The sequence below is a fragment of the Rhinoderma darwinii genome, chromosome 4 (assembly GCF_050947455.1).
Source record: "Rhinoderma darwinii isolate aRhiDar2 chromosome 4, aRhiDar2.hap1, whole genome shotgun sequence".
Classification (NCBI taxonomy): Eukaryota; Metazoa; Chordata; class Amphibia; order Anura; family Rhinodermatidae; genus Rhinoderma; species Rhinoderma darwinii.
Genome location: NC_134690.1, coordinates 86,810,658 through 86,838,030, shown reverse-complemented (window position 1 = coordinate 86,838,030; position 27,373 = coordinate 86,810,658). Strand labels below are relative to the sequence as shown.

General features: G+C 42.9%; 1 protein-coding gene across 1 annotated transcript in view; it reads left to right on the top strand.

Moving 5' to 3' along the window:
* Nucleotides 1-1,096: 1,096 nt before the first annotated feature.
* Nucleotides 1,097-27,373, top strand: part of KLHL6 (kelch like family member 6) — a 67,320-nt gene continuing 41,043 nt past the window's right edge. Inside the window, exons 1-2 of the mRNA XM_075863954.1 lie at nucleotides 1,097-1,356; nucleotides 9,312-9,477. Of these exons, the coding sequence (XP_075720069.1) occupies nucleotides 1,097-1,356; nucleotides 9,312-9,477 (426 nt within the window). The remainder of the gene's footprint in view (nucleotides 1,357-9,311; nucleotides 9,478-27,373) is intronic.

Here is a 27,373-nt window from a genome sequence, read left to right as displayed (position 1 = left end):
ATCAACTGTCATAAACAGTTCATGGCACAGTTCTATCATCTTGTCCTTTGACAGGTTGACAGTTGTTAGCCAGGACGCACGAGTACGTCTCAGTGCCTTAAAGCACTGCAATACAGGACGTACTGGTGCGTCCTGGTGCGGCAAGGGGTTAAAGTCAACACTTGGCTTTATTATACATCATGCAAAACTTGCAGCATACAAACACCTTGCGTGTCTGGGCACTAAACAGCGGGTTTCCTTACCTACGGTAAACCATGAGTACAGTGTTCCTTGGATCAGGCTTTCCACACTATCCTTGTGTGGATGCCCAGGCTCTGATACTGGACTACATTCACTGCAGCCCTAAATAGCCCAGTGAGCACACTTGTACTGTGTAAAGCAGTGCAAAGCAAATCATTGACAAAAATAGATACATGTAATGGGTGAGTACTTGAGGTAGTCACTGATGGGTGGCAAGTGGTCAGGATAGCCAAGGTCAATGCCGGTAAGGCAGTTTAAGTTGGACAGAAGTACCAGGAATAATGCATATGAAGTCAGAAGATGAAGCCAATGTTGAAAGCAGAGTGTTCAATAGGGGGGTACCAGATGTAAATCCGAAGAGCAATTGATCATAGCAAGCAGACACAGCCAGGAAGGGAGATCTGGATGGTGTGATGGAGAGCAGCCCAGAGCACAGGAGTAGCAGGAAGCCATTGGCAGAGTTTGGGATTGTGGCGCTGGACTGCAGAGAGTTTAGTAACATACTGGTTCTTATATGTTTATTTGGATTTAGTGACTGCGCTGAATCTAAAGCAACATTAGTAAATAATTTTCTTAATTGTATTTGTGTATTCTTCATTACAGCGACTGGCTGGATTATTTCCTATGCATGTTATATGGCCACAATGTGCTTTGTACTCCTGCACAAGAGGCCTTAACCAATACGATTAATCTATTTTGTCTGTCAACTGAGAAAGTTTAAGATTTCCTGTTTTGTGTGTGACAGTTTTAGATAAGTTTAGAGTCATGGGCAGGAAATCCGCTTCACTTGCTAAGTGTGACCTAACTGCATCAGCAGCACAGAAGTAGACACTCTGAGAACTTACAGGTCACTATTATGGGAGAATCAGTGGAAAACAGTTCTGATGGCTTTATCATTTCACACAACGGAGAATGTCCTAAAGAATTGGGGGAACTCATTGAAAAATCGAGTGGAGATGTCCGAAGATTTGATGACACCGGATTTACATTGTCTCTTCAGAATGGGCTAGAAAACCTCAGGCTGGAGAAGTCATTGACAGATGTAGTGTTGTGTGTTGGCAATAGCGTGTTCTCATGCCACCGCGTCGTATTAGCGGCTGCCAGCAACTACTTTAGGTAAGACACACCTTGAACCAAGATATTGATGCCATTTCTCATGTGTGATGACAGAATAAGTAATAGCGTCCATTGGGTTTACTAATAATAATAGACAATTCCCTTGTTTATAATAATGTATGTTCGGGTAGATAATTTATGTTAGGTAGATTCTGTGACCCAGAATAATTAATCTTCAAATTGATTCATATGGATTTATTTAGCATTTAATGAAAACATTATTTAACAGAGAAAGAAAATTAAAAAAACAAAAATAAATAAATGGGAAAAATAGTCTATTGACTCTCTTCACACTAGTGTCATGTCTTCAGTTCATCATGACGACCAGGGCAGATCCCTTATTGAACAGATATTAACGAGTCACAATTTATCTCACTGACTTCTAATGGGTTTTTCAAGTTTCTTTTGTGGTTCTGGTGTTTTTGACGCCAAGGATAGGGCTACAGGCTGCGCTATTCTTGCCGACAAAAAAGACAGAACACCTGACGAAAGCCGAAAATGCAAGTGTGAACAGAAAATGTGATTTGCTTTTCAAATGAACTTGCTGCATAGACAATTCCCATTATCAGACAAATTGCATGAATAACATCTATACACTACACGTTCACATATAGTCAGATAAGTTATGTTTTCTTTTTCACTAAGAAATATTACAGTGTATGTTTGGAAAATAATATTAACGGTGCTTGCTATGTGCATTGATATCAATGTACATAGTGTGTCCCTATAGCACCTAGAGATCAGTGTAGTAGAATATAGTCTATCTATCTATCTATCTATCTATCTATCTATCTATCTATCTATCTATCTATCTATCTATCTATCTATCTATCTATCTATCTATCTATCTATCTATCTATCTATCTATCATCATCATCATCTACATTGTTCAGCCATAACATTAAAACTACTGATAGGGCAAGCGTAAGAATCTGAGCAACTTTGACAAGGGCCAAATTGTGATGGCTATATCTTCAGAACAGCCGGTCTAGTGGGGTGTTCCCAGTAGGCAGTGGTTAGTACCTACCAAAAGTGGTCCAAGGAAGGACAGCTGGTGAACCAGCAACAGGATCATTGTCGTCCAAGGCTCCTTGATGGCATGGGGGAGCAAAAGCGAGCCCGTGTAGTCCAATCCCACAGAAGAGTTACCGTGGTGCAAATTGCAAGTTAATACTGGCTATTCTAGGAAGGTGTCAGAACACACAGGGCATCACAGCTTGCTGCGTTTGGGTATGCATAGCCTTCCCTTTTTCCCATCTCTTGGTTGAACTTGATGGACATATGCCTTTTTTCAACCTTATTAACTACTTAACTATTTAGCCGCAGATCGGTCAGAGTGCCCATGCTGACTCCTGTCCACCTCTGAAAGTGCATAGAATGGGTACATAAGCATCAGAACTGGACCATAAAGGAATGGAAGAAGGTGACCTTGTCTGGTGAATCACGTTTTCTTTTACACCTTGGGTTTTGGCGTTCATAACGATGTTACTTTGACATGTAGCAGCTACCTAAACATTGTTGCAGACCAAGTACACCCCTTCATGGCAACGTTATACCCTAATGGTAGTGGCCTCTTTCATCAGGATAATGCTCCCTGTCACACCGGGCTCATCTATCCACATGGAGTCATAGGGTCTTGAATGTGTGGGTTTGGGATTTTTTTCAATCCTTCTTCTGCCATATTTGGATTTTCTGGATTCTGCAGTCTAAATTTTTCTCCACTCGACACTTTATTCATACGGTAACATCCTGTGATAGCATCTTGTCATTTCATTTGGCTGCCGAGTCATCTAGCTTTTGTTGGCATATTCATCTAGTTTATTTATCTGCAGTATCCTTATTCATTATTATTATTTGTTTATTATCACAGACACGTGTTCTTTGTGTGAAGTACTCTATGGTGGGACTCTTGCTATGTCTTCATGTGTAATATGCTCCCTAACCCTATTGTTAGATAGTTTGGGCACATGTTTGTGCAGTTTTAATTGTTTTTAATCTATGTCTGTATTTTGCATTGGGATTTATTAACCCCTTTCCATCGTAAACAACTTTCAGATTTGCATTTAAGTTTTTTCCTCCACACCTTCCAAAAGCCATATCGTCTTTATTTTTCAGTCGATATAGTTCTATGAGGGCTTGATTTTTGCAGGACGAGTTTTTCGTAGCGCCATGTATTGTGCCATATAATGTACTAGGAAATGGGAAAAAAACTATTTGTGGGGTAGAAAACGAAAAAAACAAATATTCCTCCATTGTTTTTTGCTCTTAGTTTTTACGGAATTCACTGTGCAATTAAAACAACGGTTAACTTTATTCTATGGGTCATTACCATTATGGCGATACCAAATATATATATCGTTTTTTTCTATGTTTTACAAATTTTACAAGGAACAAACTAAGTGTCAAAAATAAAATTAATTTTGTGTCGCCAAATTCTGAGAGCCATAAGTTTTTTATTTTTCTGTCGATTAAGTGATATGAGGGCTTATTTTTTGCGGGATAAGCTGTAGATTTTAATGATATCATTTTGGTGTACATGCAAAGTTTTGATCACTTTTTATTCCATTTTTTGTGGAAGATTAGGTGACAAAAAATAGGGATTCTGGCGTTTACATTTTTGTTTTTTACGGCGTTCACCGTGCGGGTTACATAATTATATATTGTAATAGTTCAGACTTTTACGGACGCGGTGATACCAATTATGTTAATTATTTTTTTTTTTTTTTACAATGCTCTAGGGGGAAAATGGGAAAAGGATTTTTTTTAACTTTTAATTTTTTATTTGTTTTTACATTAAAAAACTTTATTGTACTAATTTTTACCTTTTTTATTAGTCCCACTAGGGGAATTCAACCAGCAATCCAAGTTGGATCGCTTGCACTATATACTACAATACTAAGGTATTGCAGTATATCGTCTTTCTGACAGGCTTCTATTAAGCCCTGCTGGAGGCACGGCTTAATAAGAGCACAAAGATGGCATTGCAAGGGGCGCGATGAGCTGATAGAGGGGGTCGCCCCCCACTTTCTAACGATTTAAATGCAGCGGTCGCTATTGAGCGGGATCGCGCTCATTACTGCGAAGTGTCGGCTGTAACATCCCCTACCCGGCTATGACGTAGCCATACGTCAAATGTCGGGAAAGGGTTAAAGATGTTTTCATTATTTGTGAGGTGCAGTCTTGAATGCATATTTTTTCTGGTTGATGTGGAAACACTGCAAAAGTTGTTTAGGAATGGTTTGCGGAACATGACTAAGGCCTCATGCACACGACCGTAGCCATGTGCACAGCCGTGATTTCCGGGTCGACCGGGCGCGGAGTGATAGCCGCGAGCCGCCCGCAAATTGCGGGCTGTGCACATGGCCGCGGCCATTATTTTCAATGAGCCCAGACACGGCCGTAATAAGGTTTGCCCGTTCTTTCTGCGGTCCGGGCTCTGGGGCCATGCATGGACCATGAAAACCACGGTCGTGTGCATGGCCCCCTTGGAATGAATGGGGCCGCAATTCTCCCGTGGATTTTCGGGGGAATTGCGGCCACAAAAGCACGTTCGTGTGCATGGGGCCTAAGAGTTCAAGGAGTTGACTTGGCTTCCAAATTCCCCAGATCTCAATATGATCGAGCATGTGTAGGGTACACTGGTCATAGCCTAAAATATCTTAATTCGCCATTCATCTCCAAAGTATTAACATTTCACCAGTAAATCTAATGAGGACTTCTGACACAGTTCGGGCCTCGTAAGAGCAGGAGAGATTCCATAAAGAAGGCTTGAATGGTGGTTCATAGGGTCTGAGTGCCAAAAAGGGATCTCAAAAGATAGTAATACCTTCTTTAACTGTTCAAAATATTAAAGGGGCTACAGGGCATAATATGATTTAAGGGAATCCTTAAATTCATGTTGAGCTCTGATGTCGGTGTATTGGGTAATCATATTTATATATGGGCACTGACTGAAATTTGCATGACTTCGATACATTACAACAATGAGGTACCAGCAGTACTGAATAATAAAATTCTGGCTTATATTATACAGAATCATACAGAATATCTACATTACACAAGTATTTTCATTGATACCTTCACAGTAAGGAGCACTGCCATAAGACACATTTTGCCACAGCGACAATGCCAGATATTATTGCAATACAATATCTCGGGAAATAGGATAATATTATCTATAGTGACATAAAAGACACAAATGGGAGACATGGGATGCAGAAATATGACATTTATATGGCAGATGCTACCCGTAGACATTAGATCAACAATCTAATGTCTAACAATCTAATGCCTATGGGGCTGCTGGACCCGTGCCCAATGTCTTATGCCAGGTAAAATAGATTAGCCAGCCTTCATTGATTTAACATGCACAGTAATGGGGCTGTTTCAATTGGAGAACCCCTTCTCCAAAACAAGCGGCCTGGTGACTAGCTTGGTGTGAGTCTGGCTACTGAAAACCCTGTATCTGCTAATACCATATGAAATTCAGGGCAGTTCCCCTGCAATGATTATTACACTGTGTCCATTCAAATGAATAGGTGACCATGTCATACATAGTTGCATCGAGTCTGCCAGAGCGGGAGCTGCTCTTTGCCTCGAATCTCCGCTTTGACTAATATAGTGGGTTCCCCAGTCAGTGGGCATATGGAAAGGTATTGTCCAGTTGGGACAGCCTCTTAAAAAGGGGTGTAAAGATCACAATCCATCTGCTATATGATTGTTAACCGCTTGATCTACAAAGAAATAATAGGATTAAGAGCTCAGCTGACTGGTGAAAAAATATGTTACTGGATGCAAATGATCAGCTGCATATTTTATTTCTAAAAGAGTGAGAACACGTGGAGAGGCAGCTGCAAATAGCCGAAACCATGCCCACATGGCGAATGGCCGCACAATTTTACCAGTAACACTGTGGTATTACCAGCAAAATCGTACTTCCATTTACCATTGCATGTTGTATGGTTTCGGCCACGTTTCTCCGTGTGTTCTCACCTTTTTAGAAGCAAAATATGCAGCTGATGTTGCAACTAGAACTCTTCGTCTTCATCCTATTGTTCTAGTTATTCTTTAATGTAACACTTACAAGAAAAAACAGCGGAGACCAAATATGAGTAAGAAATCTAGGTATTAATTTACTGCATTTATTTGAAATCCACAAAAATATTTTTTCTCATTTGCTGCTGTTAGTAGTTTTATATGGAAAAATAAATAGTAGGAATCTCTGGCAGATCTGCAGCATTGCATGATAAATAACGCAAAGGGCAGATGGATCAACAAGTCTGTTCTCCATGTCTGGTACTATTGAGATAAGGTATTGATGATCATTGACAACACTGAACTGCTGAGTTATTAGTGGCTGGTTATCTAACATCAGAATCATCATGTTTTCACACATTAGCTCCACTTGTCTATACAGCATCTGTCTATTGTCCGTTACTGCACGTGACAAGTTGTTAATAATTTTATTCTCATGGATTTATATGTAAGATTAAAAATTGTGGCAAAGGGGAGGATACGGTGCCTCAAAGAAGTATTATACAGCAGCCCACTGAGCACCTATGAGTCTGTAATTGGAAGTCCATGAGTGGCCATACAGGGTCCCTGCTCATAGTTTTGTCAATATATATATTTGCATAGTACATTTTAGTGTGAAAATAAAGAACAGTAATCAAAAACCCTTTATGGGATTAAATGCAAAAAAATAAAATAAAATTAACATACCATATTTGGTATCCTTTTTTTTATGTTTTTAGAATATAATTTTTTATTGTTGTTGATTTAAATAACAAAATATTCCATACTACATAACAAAATAAACGAAGAAAGTGTTCGAGTTAACATTATATTAAACAAAATATTATGCAGTACAGACACTATCCCAAAAGTCAATGCTGGAAAATCAACAGTCACCCCCTATAACCCTGAAAAATATTGCATGGGGAAGGGAGAGAGAGAGAGAGAGAGAGAGAGAGAGAAAAAATAATAATAAAAAAAAAAAAAAAAAAAAAATTAGAATAAAAAAAAAAAATACATTACTCCTCAAACAACTACTAACACATTTTAAACCAGCCCTAAGGTATTTTTCTGTTCGGGGGATAATTCCATTATCCATCTGTTCTAGATCTTATAAAAAAAAAATATTCACCTTCCTCTTTACTTAGCATCAAGTAATATGATCTTTGTAAAAGCATCACTCTATTCACCTTATGGTGCCATTCTACTTCCCATGGGAAATCTTTTGAGATCCATTTATAAATGATAACCAATCTTGCCAGAAACAAAATCTTTCTAATTAGTTTTCTACAACCACAGTCTTTCAAAAGACCGGATACCAAAAATAAATAGCATTGGTTCGATTGGAACCTCTTTTCGAATTAATTTAGAAATAGATGCTGCTACTCCACTCCAGTTTCTATTTAGCTTGGGACAACGCCACAACAAGTGGATGAGATCCGCTTGATATACTGTATTTGGTATCCTTATAAGCATAACAACCTGTACATTATTGTATCCCTTTATTTTCTCTTCAAATTATGTAAAATATAAATAAACTTGATAAAATGCTTATATATAAGTATATAAATACCACAATGTGGTGCCAAAAGAAAGTGCACCCTATTCCAACAAAACAAGACCTCAGGTAAGCAATATGCTCACACGTCAGCAATACACTCTACCAGCACTTCTTTTATCTAGAAGGTGACGAAGTTTGTCTCCAGTATATCCAGTGACAGGTGACTGCACGCACGCACGCACGCACGCACGCACACACACACACACACACACACGCACGCACACACACACACTACCAAGCTTGGCACATACAGACTTTATTCATTAGCCCCAGTTCACACAGCGTTTTTTTGACCCGGAAACTGCATCAAAATCAGCCCAAAAAACTCCCTAAACCTCCCTCCATTGATTTCAATGGGAGGTAGAGGCTTTTTTTCTTAAGTGGTTTTTGACCTATCTTGGAGTGGTTTCAGCTTCTAAACCTCCATTGAAATCAATAGGAGGCAGAGAAAAAATGTGTTGTTTGTTTGCAACGATTTTTGACGCACTTTTTTGCAATTGCTTAATGAAAAAAACACCTAAAAAAAAGTGTCCAAAAAACACTTGCATTTCAAAAACTGCCTCAAAAATCTTGAAGGAATTTTGAGGCAGATTTTTTCAGCTTGACACAAACTCTGTGTGAACATACCCTTAGGGAGTCTGACTAATTTGAAGTGTTTCCCTTAAGGGTATGTGCACACACACTAATTACGTCCGTAATTGACGGACGTATTTCGGCCGCAAGTACCGGACCGGACTGAGTGCAGGGAGCCGGGCTCCTAGCATCATACTTATGTACGATGCTAAGAGTCCCTGCCTCGCTGCAGGACAACTGTCCCGTACTGTAATCATGTTTTCAGTACGGGACAGTTGTCCTGCAGCGAGGCAGGGACTCCTAGCATCGTACATAAGTATGATGCTAGGAGCCCGGCTCCCTGCACTGTGTTCGGTCCGGTACTTGCGGCCGAAATATGTCCGTCAATTACGGACGTAAATAGTGTGTGTGCACATACCCTTAATGGAATTTTATCAACAAGACAACCCCTGTCCATATGCTCCATTAGGGGGGGGGGGGGGACAAGGGTGTCCACTGCTATAGAAGAGTGACTTCCACTTTTTGACCCTGCAATGTATTACATGGTTGTGATTCATTTGGTTGGACGCCATGTAATGCTACATTTCCCCTGTAACGGTCGCAGCTGGGGAAATGTAATGCCGCTAGCAATTTCCCCAGTGATATCGGCAGAGTTTTCAGAAGCTGGACTTGCGGCATATAGCTGATCACCTTGGCAGATTCCTTTTAAAATAAGTTATCATTTTGAGACTTTTTTTTTTTCTTTTTAGTTCTTCACAATAAACTTTGATGCCTCTTTTCCTGACACAGCTATGTCTTTGTTTATTAGAGCCATGTTCTGCAATGATCTGAAAGAGAAGTATGAAGAGAATATTATAATCCAGGGAGTGGAAGCAGAAACCATGCAGACAATTTTGGATTATACTTACACCAGCAAAGTAGTGATCACAAAGCAAAACGTGCAGAAAATATTAGAGGCCGCCAGTCTTTTTCAGGTATGTAAACTACACTAACATGGAGCACACATCGGGCCCCTGTATAAAAGCTTGTGTAGACAAAAAGTGGAGCAGTTGTTCATAGCAACAATTAAGGAGTACGGATGTAGCAAAGTTTAACTTGGCTCTGATAACTTTATGCAGCGTAATAACACATAACAAAAGCCATTGAAAAGCCATCAGAAAAGTCAAGTTAACCCCTTGGCGACATACAACGTACTATTACGATGTTGTTGCCAATCTCTTAAGGCAACACAACATAAGGCCTTATTCAGACGAACGTGTATTACGTCCGTGCTACACGCGTGGAAATCATGCGCGTCACACGGACTTATGTAAGTCAATGGACCCGTTCTGACAGGTCGTGATTTTCACGCAGCGTATGTCTGCTGCGTAAAACTCACGACATGTTCTATACTTGCCCGCGTTTTGCGCAGCACGCACCCATTGAAGTCAATGGGTACGTGCAAATCGCACTCGGCACACGGAAGCAGTTCCGGGTGCTGCGCTTGATTCGCGCTACAGTAGTAAAAAAAATGAATGAGCACAGAAAAGCACCTCCTGCTTTTATGTTTGTACACATAAAAACAGAGTGTCATAATGATGCCGGCTGCGCGAAAATCCCGCAGTCACGTACCATATACAGATGCCACACTGAACTTTTGCGCACGCAAAATGCAGCGTTTTTTGTGCGCGCAAAACGGACACTTTCGTGTGAATAAGGCCTAACTGTATGCTGTGTTGTTGATGCGGGCTCAGCAGATACAGCCGACACCCTGCTGCATGGCCAGGACCAGAGCTAGCCTCCGATCCGGCTGATTAACCCCATAAATGCAGTGTTGAAAAGCTAGCGCTGCATCTATGGGGTTTACTTGCAGATCGGAACCCCCGATAGCTAACAGCGGGGTTCCTATGGCTGCTCTGGCAGACCGGAGGCCTAACAATGACCTCCTGTCAGCCAAGTACGGAAGCCTGTTAGGTCCCGCTTGGAGGCGTAGCCTAAAAGGCTTCCGTCCCCAGAAACAAGATGGCGCAGGCTCAGAAGCTGAGTCTGCGACATAAGCCGCCAGTGTCAGCTGTATATTACAGCTGACACCATGCTGTAACAGCAGGGATCGGAGCTAGCCAGAGCTTAACCACAGAAACAGAGCGGCTCAGCGCTCACACGAGCGCTTCTGACGCTTCGTTTTAGCGATTGCTGGGGGTCTCGGTGCTCGGACCCCCACCAATCAAAACTTCTGACATGTCACTATGACATGTCAGAAGTTTGTTGAATGTTTAGTTACCATTTAAGGCCTTGTTCACACAGTGCAGATTTTGCATGTATTTTTTAAGCCAAAACCAGGAACATGACCTGAACAGAATAAATTTATAAAGGAAGGCCTTATAGTGTCTCATCTCCTGAATCCAATTCTGGTTTTGGCCTAAATAATACATGCAAAACCTGCAGCAAATATGCACTGTGTGAACACGGCCTTAAAGGTCTTGGAAGCTTGACTTAGCGCAGGAGATCCCACTTTTATCAAACTGAAAAGAAGATGCAGAAGCGCCCAGCTGAGCGCCCTGCACTATCGGCTGTGAATGTCACTCCCTGTCAGGCTGAAGATGGCTCTCATAGAACTTTTATGTGAGCCATCTTCAGGCTGATGAGGAGCGCTGATCAAGGTGCAGGAAAATCAACTGAGCGCTTCTGCACCTTCGTTTCAGCAACGGTGAGGGTCTAAGAACCCGGACCCACACCGATCCAAACTTTTGATATGTCTCTATGATGCATCAAAAGTTGCATGAAAGTGCAGTCACTCTTCAAATAGTTTAACTTTGACAGATTCTCAGTAAGTCAATCTGCTATTTAGAAAGCTGCTAACATTGACTTACATTTATTAATAATGACATATTTTGCTGCTATGTTGTATCTGACTGGCTATGAAAAATGGGGGGATGACCACATGTCATTTAAAAAATAAATCAATAAATGATTAGAAAAAACAATGTGGGGGTCCCCCCCCCCATTTTTCCTAACCAGCCAGATACAACACAGCAGCAGCCTAGCATTACCAGGGTGGGGAGGGCCACATTTTCTTCCCTTTCCCAGTCTAATAATACCAGCCTGCGGCCGTCCCAGTACCCAACCGTCACTACAAATGGTTGGGTCCTGGATTGCACCACAAACACACATAAAAAATTAGTAACACATTAAAAAGCAATGCAATTATTATACTTACCTCTCCTGGGTCCAGCGCTGGAGCCCCAATATCAGCGAGATGGCCTCTATATCCATAGCTATAGGGTCATACTGCTACAGATATGCTGTCTTATATATATATATATATATATATATGTATATATATATATATATATATATATTCATAAATATACACACACATACACACCTTTCATTTTTTGGGCAAGGACATTTTAAGACCTTAGCGACACACCTGGCTGCTAGTGCTGCATCATTGGGTCACTTAGGAGACCCAGTGATGAAGCTAAAAGCTGCGGGCCGTGGGCCAAGAGAAGAAGTTTGGGAGGGGCTCAAGAAGGACTTTGCATCGGGGCCCATGGGCCTTTAGCTACGCCCTTGAATACACCCAAATAGCATTGCAATTTTTTTTCAGTTGTACCAGATTATGGTCCGTAATTACGGACCCAATCATTTCTATGGCCGACGGACGCCTTCCTATATATTTACGGGAAGGTGTCCATGCCGTAGAAACATTCCGTAAAAAATAGGACATGTCCTATTGCTTTATTTTATGGACCATGCTCCCATACTTTATAATCAGAGCAAGGCCTGCAAATGCGGACGGCTGTCCGCAGCCGGCCGTGCCCATAATTACAGACAAAGATTATAGGCACGGTCGTGTGCATGGGGCCTTAGGCCCCTAAATTATTAAGAAACAGGCAGTTGTTAATGCCAGAAATACAACTGCAGAATCCATATGTCTACCCTGCAGTAGATGGCTTTATGCATATACTCTATGAAATGACAAGCCATGTACTGTTCAAGAGAAAACAATTCTAAGAACTAGACAAAATATTGCAGAATTTCTGGTTTCTGTGTTGCACAATAGAACCTCAGACTTCTCACTGGTGTCAAGACAGCTTTAAATGCGTAACAATTGCCGATGTTATTTATGAGTTTTTTTTTCTTAAATTACTTGCAGAAAAACATTTATTAATGCATATGTTTTGTATATGTTTTAATGGGGTTTTCCCATCAGAGACATTTATGACGTTAACACAGGATATTAAAAAAATTAAGTATTTGAAGCAGCACAAATCCCGATATCAGGAGCGGTGTCACGCTGTAAGATCAGACAAACCCAGTCTGACGTAATGTAATCCTCAGAAAAAGCATGGTGAACAGTAGCACACGTCTCCCAAATTTCAATCAATATATTCTTTTATTGGTCAAACGTTGCCATTTTTTTACTGGATGTTTGACCTATAAAAGAATATATTAATTGAAATTTGGGAGATGTGTGCTGCTGTTCAACCATGCTTTTTCTGAGGTTTCCACAGGTTATGTCATAAACGTCAGATACATGCTGGTCCCACTTTTGGGACCCGCACCTATCTCTATAACGGTGTCCCCTAAGCCCCATTCTACTTCTCTGTGTTGTGGCTGAAAAATGTGATTTCCGACCATGAATTACGGAAACAGCGTAGCTCGCCGAGCGACGCTGTTTCCGTAAATCCCATAGTAGTTAATGGCAGTTACGGAAGCAGCGTAGCATGCGAGCTACTCTGTTTCCATAACCACATTCCGTTCTATGGGACTTACTGAAACAAGGTAGCTCAGCGCGCTACGATGTTTCCGTAATTCCATGGTCGAGAATCACACTTGTCAGCCATAACACAGAGAAGTAGAATAGGGTTTAGGGGGCCCCGTTATAGAGATAGGTGCGGGTCCCAGAGGTGGGACCCGCATCTATCTAAGATTTATGACAGATCCTGTGGATATGTCATAAATTTCTCCGATGGGAAAACCCCTTTAAAAACTCCTTGTTTCTTCTTATCACAAGCAGAACATGAAGTTAGCACATTTCAAAGGGTTACCCCAAATATTGTACACTGCTGTTGTGTTAATTATATTATTAGATTTCTGCTGTGATTATATTTTTACTGCACTACTTTATATACATCCCCCATATATCTTTCTGCTTTCAGATCAAAATTATATAAGCTTTATTCATCATTAAATTCCCAATGATATTGGCGGGATCCAACAATAATTTAATGTGTCGGCAGATGTTACAGGAAATGGGCAAAGGGGTTATCCGGAAAGTGACATTTTTTTCTTAGGAGCTTCAAATTAAATAAAACAAAAAAACAATACTTACCTAACCTTGCCCCCAGCGATCCAGTGCTGTTTACATGTATGTAGCACGTGGCCGCTGCAGCCAATCAGAGGGCTCAGCGGCCATATGTTGTATTTCTTGCATTATGCCAGAAATATGATTAGTCACCGATGCGATACATCACAGGCTATATGTGAGATACTATCTACAGGTGGGTTATATGTAGGGTACTATCTATAGGGGGGCTATATGTAGGGCACTACTTACAGCGGGGTTATATGTGGAGCACAATCTACAGGGGAGGCTATATGTAGAGTGCTATCTACAGGGGGGCTTTATGTAGAGCGCTATCTACAGGGGGCTATATGTGGGGCACTATCTGCAGGGGGCTGTATGTTGGTACTATCTACAGGGGGCTGTATGTGAGTATTATCTACAGGGGGATCTTTGGGGGGCACTATCTACAGGGGGCTCTATGGGGGAACAATCTACATGGAGAACTGTGTGTGTGACACAGTGTATGGTGCTATTATAATCAGGGACAGATGCTAGGCACGTCTGCTAGAGCAGAGCACAACTCTAACGCTGCCCGCCAGAGAGGAGCAGAAGAAGCCTGTATGTGAGAAGAGAGGATGAGCAAGCACCCCTACTCAATAATGAATGGATACAGGGATGATGTGGTTTGTATACAGGGATAATGGCTGATATATACAGGGATGATGGGGGTTAATGCAGGGATGATGGTTGGACTACCAAATGACTGTTTGGACACACAGCAGAGCTTAGAATGGAAAGAGCGCCATTTGCTTTTTGGAGCTCAAATTTAGCAGGAATGGTTTGCGGAGGCCATGTCGCATTTGCAAAGCCCCTGAGGGACCAAAACAGTGAAAATGCCCAAAAAATTACCCCATTAAGGAAACTACACCCCTTGAGGAATTCATCTACGGATGTAGTGAGCATTTTGACCCCACAGGGGTTTCATAGATTTTATTAGAATTGGGCAGTGAAAATTAAAACAATCCTTTTTCTTCAATAAGACATAGCTTTAGCTCAACATTTTTCATTTTCTCAACAAATAAAGAAAAAAAGAAACCTCAACATTTGTAAAGCAACGTCTCTTGAGTATGGAAATACCCCATATGTGGTCATAAACTACTGTTTGGGCACATGGCAAGGATCAGAAGAGAAGGAGCGCCATTTGGCTTTTGGAGTACAGATTTTGCTTTATTGATTTCTTGGCACAATGTCGCTATTGCAAAGCCCCTAAGGTACCAGTACAGTGGAAACTCCCCAAAAGTGACTCCAATAATGAAACTACACCCCTTGAAGAATTCATCTAGGGGTGTAGTGAGCATTTTGACCCCACAGGTGTTTCATAGATTTTATTAGAATTGGACTTTGAAAATCAAAACAATACTTTTTCTTCAAAAAGACGTAGCTTTAGCTCAAAATGTTTCATTTTTTCAACAAATAAAGGAAAAAAAGAACCCCAAAGTTTGTAAAGCAATTTCACCAGGGTATGGCAATACCCCATATGTGGTCATGAACTGCTGTTTGGGCACACAGTAGAGCTCAGAAGTGAAGGAGCGCAATTTGGCTTTTGGAGTGCAAATTTCGCTGGATTGGTTTCTGGGCGCTATGTCGCATTTGCAAAGCCCCTGTGGGACCAAAACAGTGGAAACATCCCAGAAGTGACCCCATTTTGGAAACTACACCCCTTAAGGTATTCAGCTAGGGGTGTAGTGAGCATGTTAAACCTGTAGGTGTTTTGCAGAATTTAGTGTGCACTCGATGTTGCAGAGTGAAAATGGGATTTTTTTCCATAGATATGCCAATTTGTGGTGCCCAGTTTGTGCCACCATAACAAGACAGCTCCCTTCATTATTATGCTGTGTGTCCCGGTTTTAGAAACACCCAGTGACACCATTTTGAAAACTGCACCCATCAAGGCATTTATTAAGGGGTGTAGTGAGCATTTTCACCTCACAGGTGTTTTCCATAAATGATTGCGCTGCGGATGATGCAAAGTAAAGATTTTAATTTTTCCATAGATATGCCATTTCAGAGGAAAATATGTCGTGCCTAGCTTGTGCCACAGGAGACACACACCCAAAAAATTGTTAAATAGGTTCTCCCGGGTATGGCGATGCCATATATGTGGAAGCAGGGGCGTAACTAGGAAAGACTGGGTCCCATAGTAAACTCTTGACTGGGCCCTACCCTGGGTGCCACAAGCAGCCCCCCTTATAAATAGTGCCCCCTATAGAATGTGCCATACAGCCCCCCTGTAGACAGTGCTATATAGCCCCGCCTATAGACAGTGTCACATCCCATTTGTATATAGCGCCCCCACCTCCCCCTTGTAGATAGTACCATACAGCCCCCTGTAGATATCGCCATAAAGCCCCCACTGTATATAGCGCTATACAGCTCCCACTTTATATAATGCCACACAGGCCCTCTCCCTTGTATATAGTGCCACACAGCCCCCCTTAGTAGATAGTGCCACACACAGACCCCTGTAGATAGAGCCACTGCCCTCCCCCTTGTAAATAGTGCCATACAGTTCCCCATGTGTATAGTGCCAGACAGCTCCCCTTGTGTATAGTGCAATACAGCTCCCCCTTGTGTATAGTGCCACACAGCTCCCCCATGTGTATAGTACCACACAGCCCCCCCTTGTGTATAGTGCCACAAGACAATGGTGCATCCGAGTAAGTTGTATCAACCAGGGAGATGTCACTCAAACATGGAAAGGTGGGTTTAAAGGCAGGACAATGTGACTCTTCAGGATAGCAGCACCACCCCATGACCCTTTAATGAGTAATTAGCATATAGTGTGTCGCCGTTTTAAAAGTGGATTTTAAAGCTTTTGCTGCATCTGAAAAAAACATACAAGGGAATGGTTGGAAATATTGTCAGGTCATGTATTACCGCATGATGGCGGTTCAAGGGGTTAAAACTACCAGACAGGTTCCCATGAAATATACAATGAATTGAGAACAATTCCATCTGTTCTGTAATTTTGTTATTATAAATATATCCTATATAATTACAGATCCAGAACCAAGCTCTGACATATAAACAATACCACAACCAAGCTCAGTACATAATACAGTACTATAACCAAGTTCAGTACATATATACAGCACCAGAACAAACCTCAGTACATAAATACAGCACTAGAACCAAGCTCAGTACATACATACAATACCAGTGTCAAGAAGGGTTTGTGGACCCACTGGGCCGTACCGCCTTGGGGGTATGGCAGCTGGCCAACAGGGCGCAGGTCAAAGTCTATAGTTCGTATAGGGTACCTGTGGCAGCTCGGACAGTAGCAAGGCAGGCTCGGCTGGGACTAGGCAGCAGGTAGACGTCAGGCGAGGTGAAGCAGGTCAGGCGTGGTATACAGCATGGCACGACTTTGGCTCAGCACAGTACTCGACCAGGATAGTACGGAATGCAGGTAACACGAACAGGAAAAGGAACACACTAGGAGACCATTGCAAAGACTAACTTAGGGAACGACAACAACGCTCAGGCATAGAAGCAAGGGGCTTAACCCCTCTTATAGTCCAGGGACTAATGGGCTGATGGTTCATCAAAGTCCGGTGTGTGCGCTTCCTCTTTAAGAGCGGGCACGAGCATGCGCGCGCACCCTACGGGATCCGGCTGAGGTAAGTGGAAGCGAGCGCTGGCGTCTCCTGAGGAGGAGACTGGGGCCAGCGATTGCCGACTCGTGGCTGCGGCTGTCATGGGGAGAGTGGCACTGACAACCCGCAGCCACGGACATGACAACCAGAACCAAGCTCAGTACATATATACATCGCCAGAACCAAGCACAGTACATATATACAGCACCACAACCAAGCTCAGTACATATATACATCCCCAGAACCAAGCTCAGTACATAAATACCGCACCAAAACAAATCTCATACGTATATACAGCACCAGAACAAAGCACAGTACATACATACAGCATCAGAACAAAGAGCAGTACATATATACAACACCAGAATCAAGCTCAGTACATATATACAACACCAGAACAAATACAGCTCAATTTAATGCAACCCCTGCCGTATAGGTTTGTACGGTGTAAAACTACAACTCCCAGCATGGTCCGAACAATGGTAAGGATATGCTGGGAGATGCTGTTTCACAAAAACAAAATCATACCACCATCATCTCGCTGCAGATCCGACAGTGACTACAGTACTGATTAGAGGCAGAAGAAACATTTACATTAAGTGACTCACCGGTGACATCTCAGATTCTACTTCTTTTCTTCTTCCTCTGGTCCAGACCTCTATGATGGATATCTCCCGGCCACGACCCATTTATGGAGTTTTCCACTCAGATGTCTTCAGCTTCTAACTTTTAAAACATTTCTGCACCATACACTGCACCACTAACTATAATAGCGCCATACACTGTGTCCCTAATTATAATAGTACCATACACTGTGTCCCTGATTATAATAATACCATACACTGTGTCCCTGATTATAATAGTATAATACACTGTGTCCCTGATTCTAATAGTACCATACACTGTGTCCCTGATTATAATAGTGCCATACACTGTGTCCCTGATTCCAATAGCGCCATACACTGTGTCACACACACACACACACACACACACACACACACACACACACACACACACACACACACACACACACAAACCGTGCCCCCTGTAGATAGTGCCCCCATAGCCCCCCGTAGATAGTGACCCCCATAGAGCCTCTGTAGATAGTGCCATACATATAGGTTCCCCTATAGAGATAGTGCTCCACGTATAGCCCACCTCTGCAGATAGTCTCCCACATATAGCCCACCCCTGTAGACAGTACCCTACATATAGCCCCCCTGTAGCTAGTGCCCCACAGGTAACCCACCCCTGTATATAGTGTCCCACCTATAGCCCACCCCTACAGAAAGTGCCCTAAAAATAGCTCCCCTATAGATAGCGCTCTACATATAGCCCATCCCTGTATAGTGTCTCATATATATCTCCCCCTGTATATAGTGCCCCACATATAGACCCCCCTGTAGATAGTGCCCCACATCCCCACATAGAGACACCCTGTAGATAGTGGCCCACATCCCCACATATAGATCCCCTGCATATAGTGGCCCACATATAGACCCCCCTGTATATAGTGGCCCACATATAGACCCGCCCTGTATATAGTGGCCCACATCCCCACATATAGACCCCCCTGTATATAGTGGCCCACATCCCCACATATAGACCCCCCTGTAGTGCCCCACATATAGACCCCCCTGTATATAGTGGCCCACTTCCCCACATATAGACCCCCTTGTTGATAGTGCCCCACATATAGACCCCTTATATACAGTGGCCTACATCCTCACATATAGACAACCCCCCCTGTAGATAGAGCCCCCACTATAGATAATACCACTCACAGTTTTAGGTCTGTTGGAGCTGAACGACACGTCATTCAAAGGCGTTGACTTTCAGGGCAGAATGACTTGCACCGTCGATCAGCGCCTTTCAAGCACGGAAGCGGCGCGATGACGTCATCGCGCTGCTAGCGTCGTTGAAAGGCGCTGATTGGCGGGGCAAGTCATTTTGCCCCACCAATCAGCGTCATTGTAAGGCGCCGAATGGTCGGGCAGGGAACGTAGGTACAATTACTGCAAGACAGAGTGGCTGTCGCTAGCACCAGGGTCCCCTCCGGTGCTAGCGACGCCTACGGGCATGAGAGGGCCTGTGTCTTCTGGCCCATACATGTTGGAGAATCGGCGGCGCGGGCCTCGTAGTAGCGGCACTACTGCTGTAGCAGCCATAACGGCTCCTAGCGGCACCACCGGGCATATCTGGGGGCGTGTCAGCTGGTGGCATGGGCCCCCTCAAGCCGTGGTCCCCTTATCAGTCGCTACCACGTTAGTTACGCCACTGTGTGGAAGTAAATTGCTGTTTGGGCACACATTAGGGTTCAGAAGGGAGGGTGCGCCATTTGGCTTTTGGAGCGTGGATTTTGCTTGGTAGTAGTTTTGTTTGAGTATTACTGGTATTTCAATTTATAATGTTGGTGTACATGTAAGCTGGGCAGAGTACATCAAGTGGTATAATAATGGGGTAAAAAAAAGAATAAAAGAATCCATAAATATTTGTTACGCTGTGAAGCAATCCTTTCTGCACAGGCCAGTGTCGCACTGATAAATGTCCTTCCTTATCCCCCTTTTGGTCCACGCTCGGCACTTTTGCAGTTTGGGGAATTTTACTGGGAAAGTGTCGTCCTGGTATAATACAGGCACCCTTGCTTCCATCAGATATGTTTGGGCCCTCCCCTTCCTGGTTCCCTAATTTTAGGGTCTTGATAAATCGCCTCTTGAAACAGAAGAAATATTCCCCTCAGGCCTGCACAACTGCATACTGTTTATTTCCTGACTTATTGGAGCCTTAACTTATTTTATTTTTTCATAGATGTAGTGGTATGAGGGCTGGTTTTTTTGTGGGGCGTGCTGTAGTTATTATTACTAACATTTTGGGGTACATGCGACTTTTTAATCACTTTTTATTCATTTTTTTTGGGAGGCAAGGTGAAAAAAAATAGCAATTCTGGCATAGTTTTTTTATATAGTGTTCACCACACATCATAAATTACATGTTAACTTTATTCTACGGGTCAGTACGATTCCGGCGATACCTAATTTATAGCCCTTTTTATGTTTTACAACTTTTTGCACAATAAAATTACTTTTGTAAAAAGAATGTATTTTTTCTGTCGCCATGTTGAAAGAGCCGTAACTTTTTATTTTTTTCATCGACCGAGCAGTTTGAGGGCTTGTTTTTTACAAGACGAGCTGTAGTTTTTATAGGTACCCTTTTTGGATACATGTGACTTTTTGATCACTTTTTATTTCAATTTTTGGAAGACAAAGTGAGAGAGTGACAAAGCAATTCTGCCAGTATTTTTTAGTTTTTTTTTTAAAGCGTTCACTGCGCGAGACAAATAACATAATATTTTTATAGTTCAGGTCGTTACAGAGGCGATACCAGATATGTATGTTTTTTTTTTTTTCAATAAATAACTTGACAGGGGAACAAGTGTGATTGTGTTTTATTTTATTACTTGAAACTTTTATGTTATTTTTTACAACTCTTATTTTAACTTTTTGTACACTTTTTTTTTCACTTTTCTTTAGTTCCACTAGGGGACTTCAAGGTCCAACTGTTTGATTGATGTTCTAATACATTGCACTACCTATGTAGTGCAATAAAGTTGAACTGTCAGTTGTTCACTGACCGCAAGCCGATCAGGCTCCACCTCCAGTCGGGGCATAGTCGTCTTCCGTAATGGCAGACAGGAGGCCATTGTTAGGCCTCTTGTTGCCATAGTAGCAGTCGGCAGCCTTGTCATCGCATGGCAGGGCTGCCGATTTACCACAAACCACTAAGATGCAGCGATAGCTGCATCTAAAGCGTTAATGGCAGGAATCGGAGCTAGCTCCGATTCCTGCCATTACAGCGGGGTGTCGCTGCAACATTCAGTGTACACCCACTGCTGATGACGCCGGCTCAGCTTCTGAGCAGGAAGCTGAGCCGGCGCCATCTTGCTGATGGTACTGGAAGCCTTTTAGGCCCCACCTCTGAGCGTGGTATAGGAGGTTTCCGTTGTTGGCAAACCGGGAGGCCAATATTAGACCTCAGGTTGCCATTGCAGCCACCGGCAAGCCAGCGATCACGTTGCTGGGGGGCCAGTGGCTAAAAACCCATCACATGCTGCAATCTCTATTGAACGCAGCATCTGAGGGTTTAATCGGTTGGATCGGAGGCTAGCTCCGGTCCTGGCCATTACATTAGGGTGCCAGCTGTAACATACAGCTGGCACCCGGTGGTGATGGTGCGGGCTCAGCTCCTGAGCCCGCACTATCATCGCGACATAATGGTACTGCGCTTTGCGGGAAGTCCTGCCCGACAGCGCTGCATATATACTGCGCATGTCGGGAAGTGGTTTTAATCAATTCCTCCCTTTGTGTACATTTAATCTAAATAAACAACAGGCCCCATTACTACCTATCTCCATATTTTTTAGGGAAAAATCAGGAGGTTATAAAGACAAAGCAGTAAAAGTAGAAAGATAAATAAATCAAATAGACATACAGCACTCCTACTACATACTGTCATTTATGTTCTGCCCTAGGCATGTGTTTAGCTTGCCTTTATAACTCGGAAGTCAACAATGATGATGGCGAGGGACGAGGTATCCTTGGAGACTGAACATTGTTAGCATGTAGAGATGAACAGAGTTTTTTCTTTTTTATAAAATGTAAAAGATGTTAAAACATAAGAACTGAATTACAACATGGGTGTTGTGTTCATGTTGGATTCCTTTGCTGAGCAGCCCATTGGGCGCTCATTTTTCACTTGTGTATTTCTTTAACTGTGTTTTTGGATCATTGCCAAATATTTAAGGTTCTTCTGAGTTAGGAAATCTTTTTAAACAGACAATTGGTTGAACTTTCCACAATCCTACTGATAGAAACCATTCATTCCTATGATATTGTAGATCTTTTTCCTGCATCACTTCCTGTAGCTATCCACTTCAGCTTACTATCTGTGTGTATTCAGACAATGTTTGCATAACTAAAGACCCCTGCACTACTTTCTTATCTGTATTGGTGGGTGTGATTATGGCAGGGTGGAATAAACATAAGGAAAATAGTCCACACAGATAAATCCATTTAGAGAGCTCTACAAGTGAAATCTCATCATACTGTATATTATAATAGCTATGTTCTCATAAGGAAATCTGCTGTTTAATGGTAATCCTCTTAAGTCATTGGGTTAATAAATAAAAATATTGTTGAAAAAAATATATATCTCATTCTGTAGTGGATGATAATTAGGGATATTAGGGCAGGATGCCAAGCCCCAATGCAGAAGGGAAATCAAACCTCTTCCATTTTTATAGGGCAAATGCAACCTTGATAAAAGGAACAATGTGATAACAGTGGGTGCCAGGAGATGGATGTCTTTAAATACTAAGACCCTATTACTACATGGGCCAATGATCAGGCATGCGAGCGTTCATTTAAATGCTCACATCCCCTCACTTCGTCCGGGTCCCGTGCCAGCTCTTAAGGGGCAGCACGTGCACCGGACTTTAATGTGTAATCAGCCTACGAGTGCCCTGGACTGTAAGAGGGGCCCAGCCCCTTGCTTCGGTGCCTGAGCGTTCTTTGTCGTATCCTAGTTTGTTTAAGCAAATGATCTCCTAGTGTTTTCCAGTTCCCAGTGTTGCCTTTTTCTGTATCCCGTGCTATCCTGGTCAAGTGCCGTGCTGTGCTGTAGTCATGCTGTGCTATATTCCACGCCTGTCCTGCTACTCCACTCCTGACGTCTACCCGCTGCCTAGTCCCAGCCGAGCCTGCCTTGCTACTGTTCGAGCTGCCACAGGTACACTATACGAACTATAGACTGTGACCTGCGCACTGTTGGCCAGCTGCAATACCGCCAAGGCGGTACAGTCCAGTGGGTCCACGAACCCTACGTGACAGTACACTCAGGCCATGGACCCCGCTGGTCGATCCAAGACCAAGATGACGTCACAAGAGATGCTGACGGATATGCTGGACCTCCGGTCTCAACAGGACCAACTCCTCCAGGCCTTGAACATTATTGCACGTCGGCAGGAGGCGCTAGCTGCCATTCCTCCTACTACACCTCCAGGCACTGTTGATCCTCAGACTACACCTTCTGGCAGTGTTGATCCTCATTTTTCTTTGCCACTTCCTGACCGCTATGATGGAGACGCAGGTACCTGTCGTGGATTTTTGAATCAGTGCCAGATCCACTTCAGTCTGTATTCAAGGGCATTTTCGTCTGATGGCGCAAGGGTCGCTTTCATCATCTCTCTTCTTACTGGCAAGGCCCTTGCATGGGTGAACCCTATCTGGGAAAGACAAAGACCAGAGACCCGTGACTTCCAGGAGTTCTTCTCGACATTTCGCACAGTGTTTGAGGAGCCTGGACGAGTCTCCTCTGCAGCGGCTTCCTTGCTGAACCTACGCCAGTGAGACATCGCTGTGGCCGAGTACTCCATCCTCTTCCGCATCCTGGCGGGAGAACTGTTGTGGAACAATGAGGCTCTGGTGGCTAAATTCTGGCATGGACTGTCTCCTAAAATTAAAGACGAACTTGCCGTCTACCCTGGATGACCTCATCCTTCTGGCTGCCCGGATTGATAGAAAGCTCCGAGAACGGCTCCAAGAGGTTCGTCGGGAGGGAGGTCTTCCTAGTCCGATCCCTACCTTGCAACAACCCCTGCTGTCCTCAGATGCCAATCCTCCTAAGGAGTCTGTGAGGATGGACCAATGTAAGCCATCTACCCAGGAGAGACAACGCAGACGCACTTTGGGACTCTGTCTTTATTGCGGCCTCGGAGGCCATATTGTGCGTCTGTGGCCCCAAAGCCTAGGGTTGGTAGGAAAGACAACCTTGGGCAAAGAAGGACTCCCGTTTAAATTGTCCATACCCATGACCATAGTGTCCGGTGAGAAAACGAATCAGGTCTCTGCGTATCTGGACTCTGGATCCGCTGCTAATTTCATTTGTAGAGACCTGGTGGACCTTCTTCAATTACCCACTACCCCTCTGGAGAGACTGTGGATGGTTGCATCGGTAAATGGACTACCTCTGCCAGACCCAGTTATAGCTGTGACCAAGCCACTGAGGCTCCAAATAGGGGCTCTCCACTCCGAACTTCTATCGTTCTATGTCCTATCCAAGGCCGTTAACCCTGTGCTGATGGGCCTGCCTTGGCTCCGACTACATGCCCCAGTCCTGGACTGGAACTCTGGAGTGGTTCTCCAGTGGGGCCCCGAGTGTCACAGCTGATGCCTAGTGCAGATAAGTTCGGCTCTCCTCCTCTGCCTCGGTCATTGGCAGGATTGCCTGGTCATTATGCTCCATTTTTGGACGTCTTCAGCAAAATGGAGGCGGAGACACTGCCCCCACACCGGGTGTATGAATGTCCTATCGAGCTGATTCCTGGTGCATCCCTTCCTCGTGGTAGGGTAGATCCTCACTCCTTGCCAGAGATTCTGTCCATGTCCACCTATGTTAAGGAGAACTTGGAGAGGGGCTTCATATGGAAGTTTTCCTCCGCGGCAGGAGCCAGGTTCTTCTTCGTCAAAAAGAAGGATGGCTCCCTGCGTCCTTGTATTGACTACTGGGGTGTGCCTTCACGTCAGCCTCTATCCTCCATCATCCAAATGTTTCTCTACAGTTCTCGTTGGAGGTGGACGCCTCCTCTGTCGGTGCTGGCACACTCCTGTTCCAGAGAGGTTCCAAGTGCAAGACAAGGGTATGTGGATATTTCTCTAAGCTCTTCTCTTCTGCAGAAGGCAACTACTCGATTGGGGATCTGGAGTTACTGGCCATCAAATTGGCCCTGGAGGAGTTGAGACATCTACTAGAGGGCGCAGCTCATCCCATCCTGATTTTTACGGACCACAAGAACCTCACCTATCTTCAGACGGTCCAACAGCTGAACCCTCGTCAGGCCAGGTGGTCGCTGTTCTTTCCCAGGTTCCATAAAACCAAAAAAAGTGCCTTATTAGAATAATTTGGTCAAACACCAAAGTCAAAGTTTAAACAAATATGCAGAAAATCAGTGTTAAATGACCCAAACATTTTCAAAATAAAATAGTTTTTATTGAGACATGATAAAAATACAAAATACAATAATAGCATCAAAAATTGATTAAAATATAAGCTCTCAAAGTAAAGAAAGTACTGAGCGGGCTACTGGCCATAACATCTATACCATACAGAAGTACATTGTAAATAAACAGCCATGGTGAGTCAAATAACAAGAATAAACAACTGTGAAATAGACCATCAGAATCGATAGACAGAACTGGCAAGGTAGCCAAAAAATGAATAAAAAAGAAGTTAACAGACCATGCAGATATACAATGGGGTAAAGAGTAGCGATGTGCCAGGAGCCCACTTACACCCAACGCGTTTCGTCACCAGGCTTCGTCAGGGGGAAAAGGATGAAGGCTCTTTGACAGGATAAGGTGTATATATATGTCTACAAATCTTAGTTTAATTGGATTTACCTGAGGCATGGTTGGTACGATCGTGAAAACCGGAAGTGAACTAGTTTGGGGCAGACACTCCCCATATCCAATAAGAAATTTTGTAAAAGACTCAGTGAGAACGGAGGTAGGTTTAAAAACCACAGGGATTGGATGAGGTAAATGTCAATCACATCTGGCGACCGGAAGTAGGTCAACACGTAACCGGAAGTGAGCTAATTTGGGGCGGTAATTTATGTAAAAGACTCAGTGAGAACAGAGGTAGGTGTAAAAACCACAGGGACTGGATGAGGTAAGTGACAAATAAAACAATTTACTGTAAAAAAAGAGGTGATAAAGTGCTGTGTGCAAAAGATATACTACATATATAGCAATGATGAAAAATATTTCATAATGACGATATAAAAGTGATGATCAAGCAACAAACTTAATAAGCAATATCACAATAAGGTAATAATTAATAAATATCCTAAAAAAAATCATAGACGCACACTACTTATGTAAATGATGCAAAACGTGAAACCTGAGTAATAAGGTAAGTACACATAGTAAAAACATAATGTGAAGGATGCAAAGTGACATAAATGCAAAAGTGTGAAAATGGACACAGCAAAACAAAAATAAAAGGATAGGATCATGTGAAACGTGATGCAATGCCAGCAGAATATCAATGTAACATATAAAAACAAGGATAAGATACAATATCAAAAGATGGATGCCCTATATGACCCTATAAATCCCTATACTTGTGTCCATAATAAATGGGTATGGTGGCATATACATAAATATATACATGAAGGATCCAATAACAATACAATGGGCAAGGGGGAAAAAAAAGGGGAAAGGAAAGAGGGGGAGGGAAAAAAGGGAAACAATAAATCACTGTTATAAAGTGCATAGTGCGAACATGATTTAAAGAAAGTCAGAGAAAACATCTTGATGAAATCGAAGGTATTCCCCTTAATAACGAAGTAAAAATAAATAAATCATCTTTTGGATCGTCAGTCCATGCCAGCATAAGTTGCAATATGAAGGAGACATATCCTGAAGTGTACAAGAAAAATACAGAGGAATGAAGATTAAAAATATATAAAATTAATGATAAAAAGCAACAACAGTTGTTAAAATAGCCGACTGAGTGAATGCATAGGAAACGTGGAGTAGCATTAGGAATACAGAGTATTTATAAGAAGAGAACAAAACTATTATATTCATTTAAATCCATAGGAGTCATTGTGTCCAACTTGTGGATCCACATCGACTCACGTCGGGAGTTACTGGCCATCAAATTGGCTCTGGAGGAGTGGAGACATCTACTAGAGGGCGCAGCTCATCCCATCCTAATTTTTATGGACCACAAGAATCCCACCTATCTCCAGACGGCCCAACGGCTGAATCCTCGTCAGGCCAGGTGGTCGCTGTTCTTTACCAGGTTCCAGTTTGAGCTCCATTATCGCCCGGCTGACAAGAATGTGAGGGCCGATGCCTTGTCCAGTTTTTTCGAGACAGA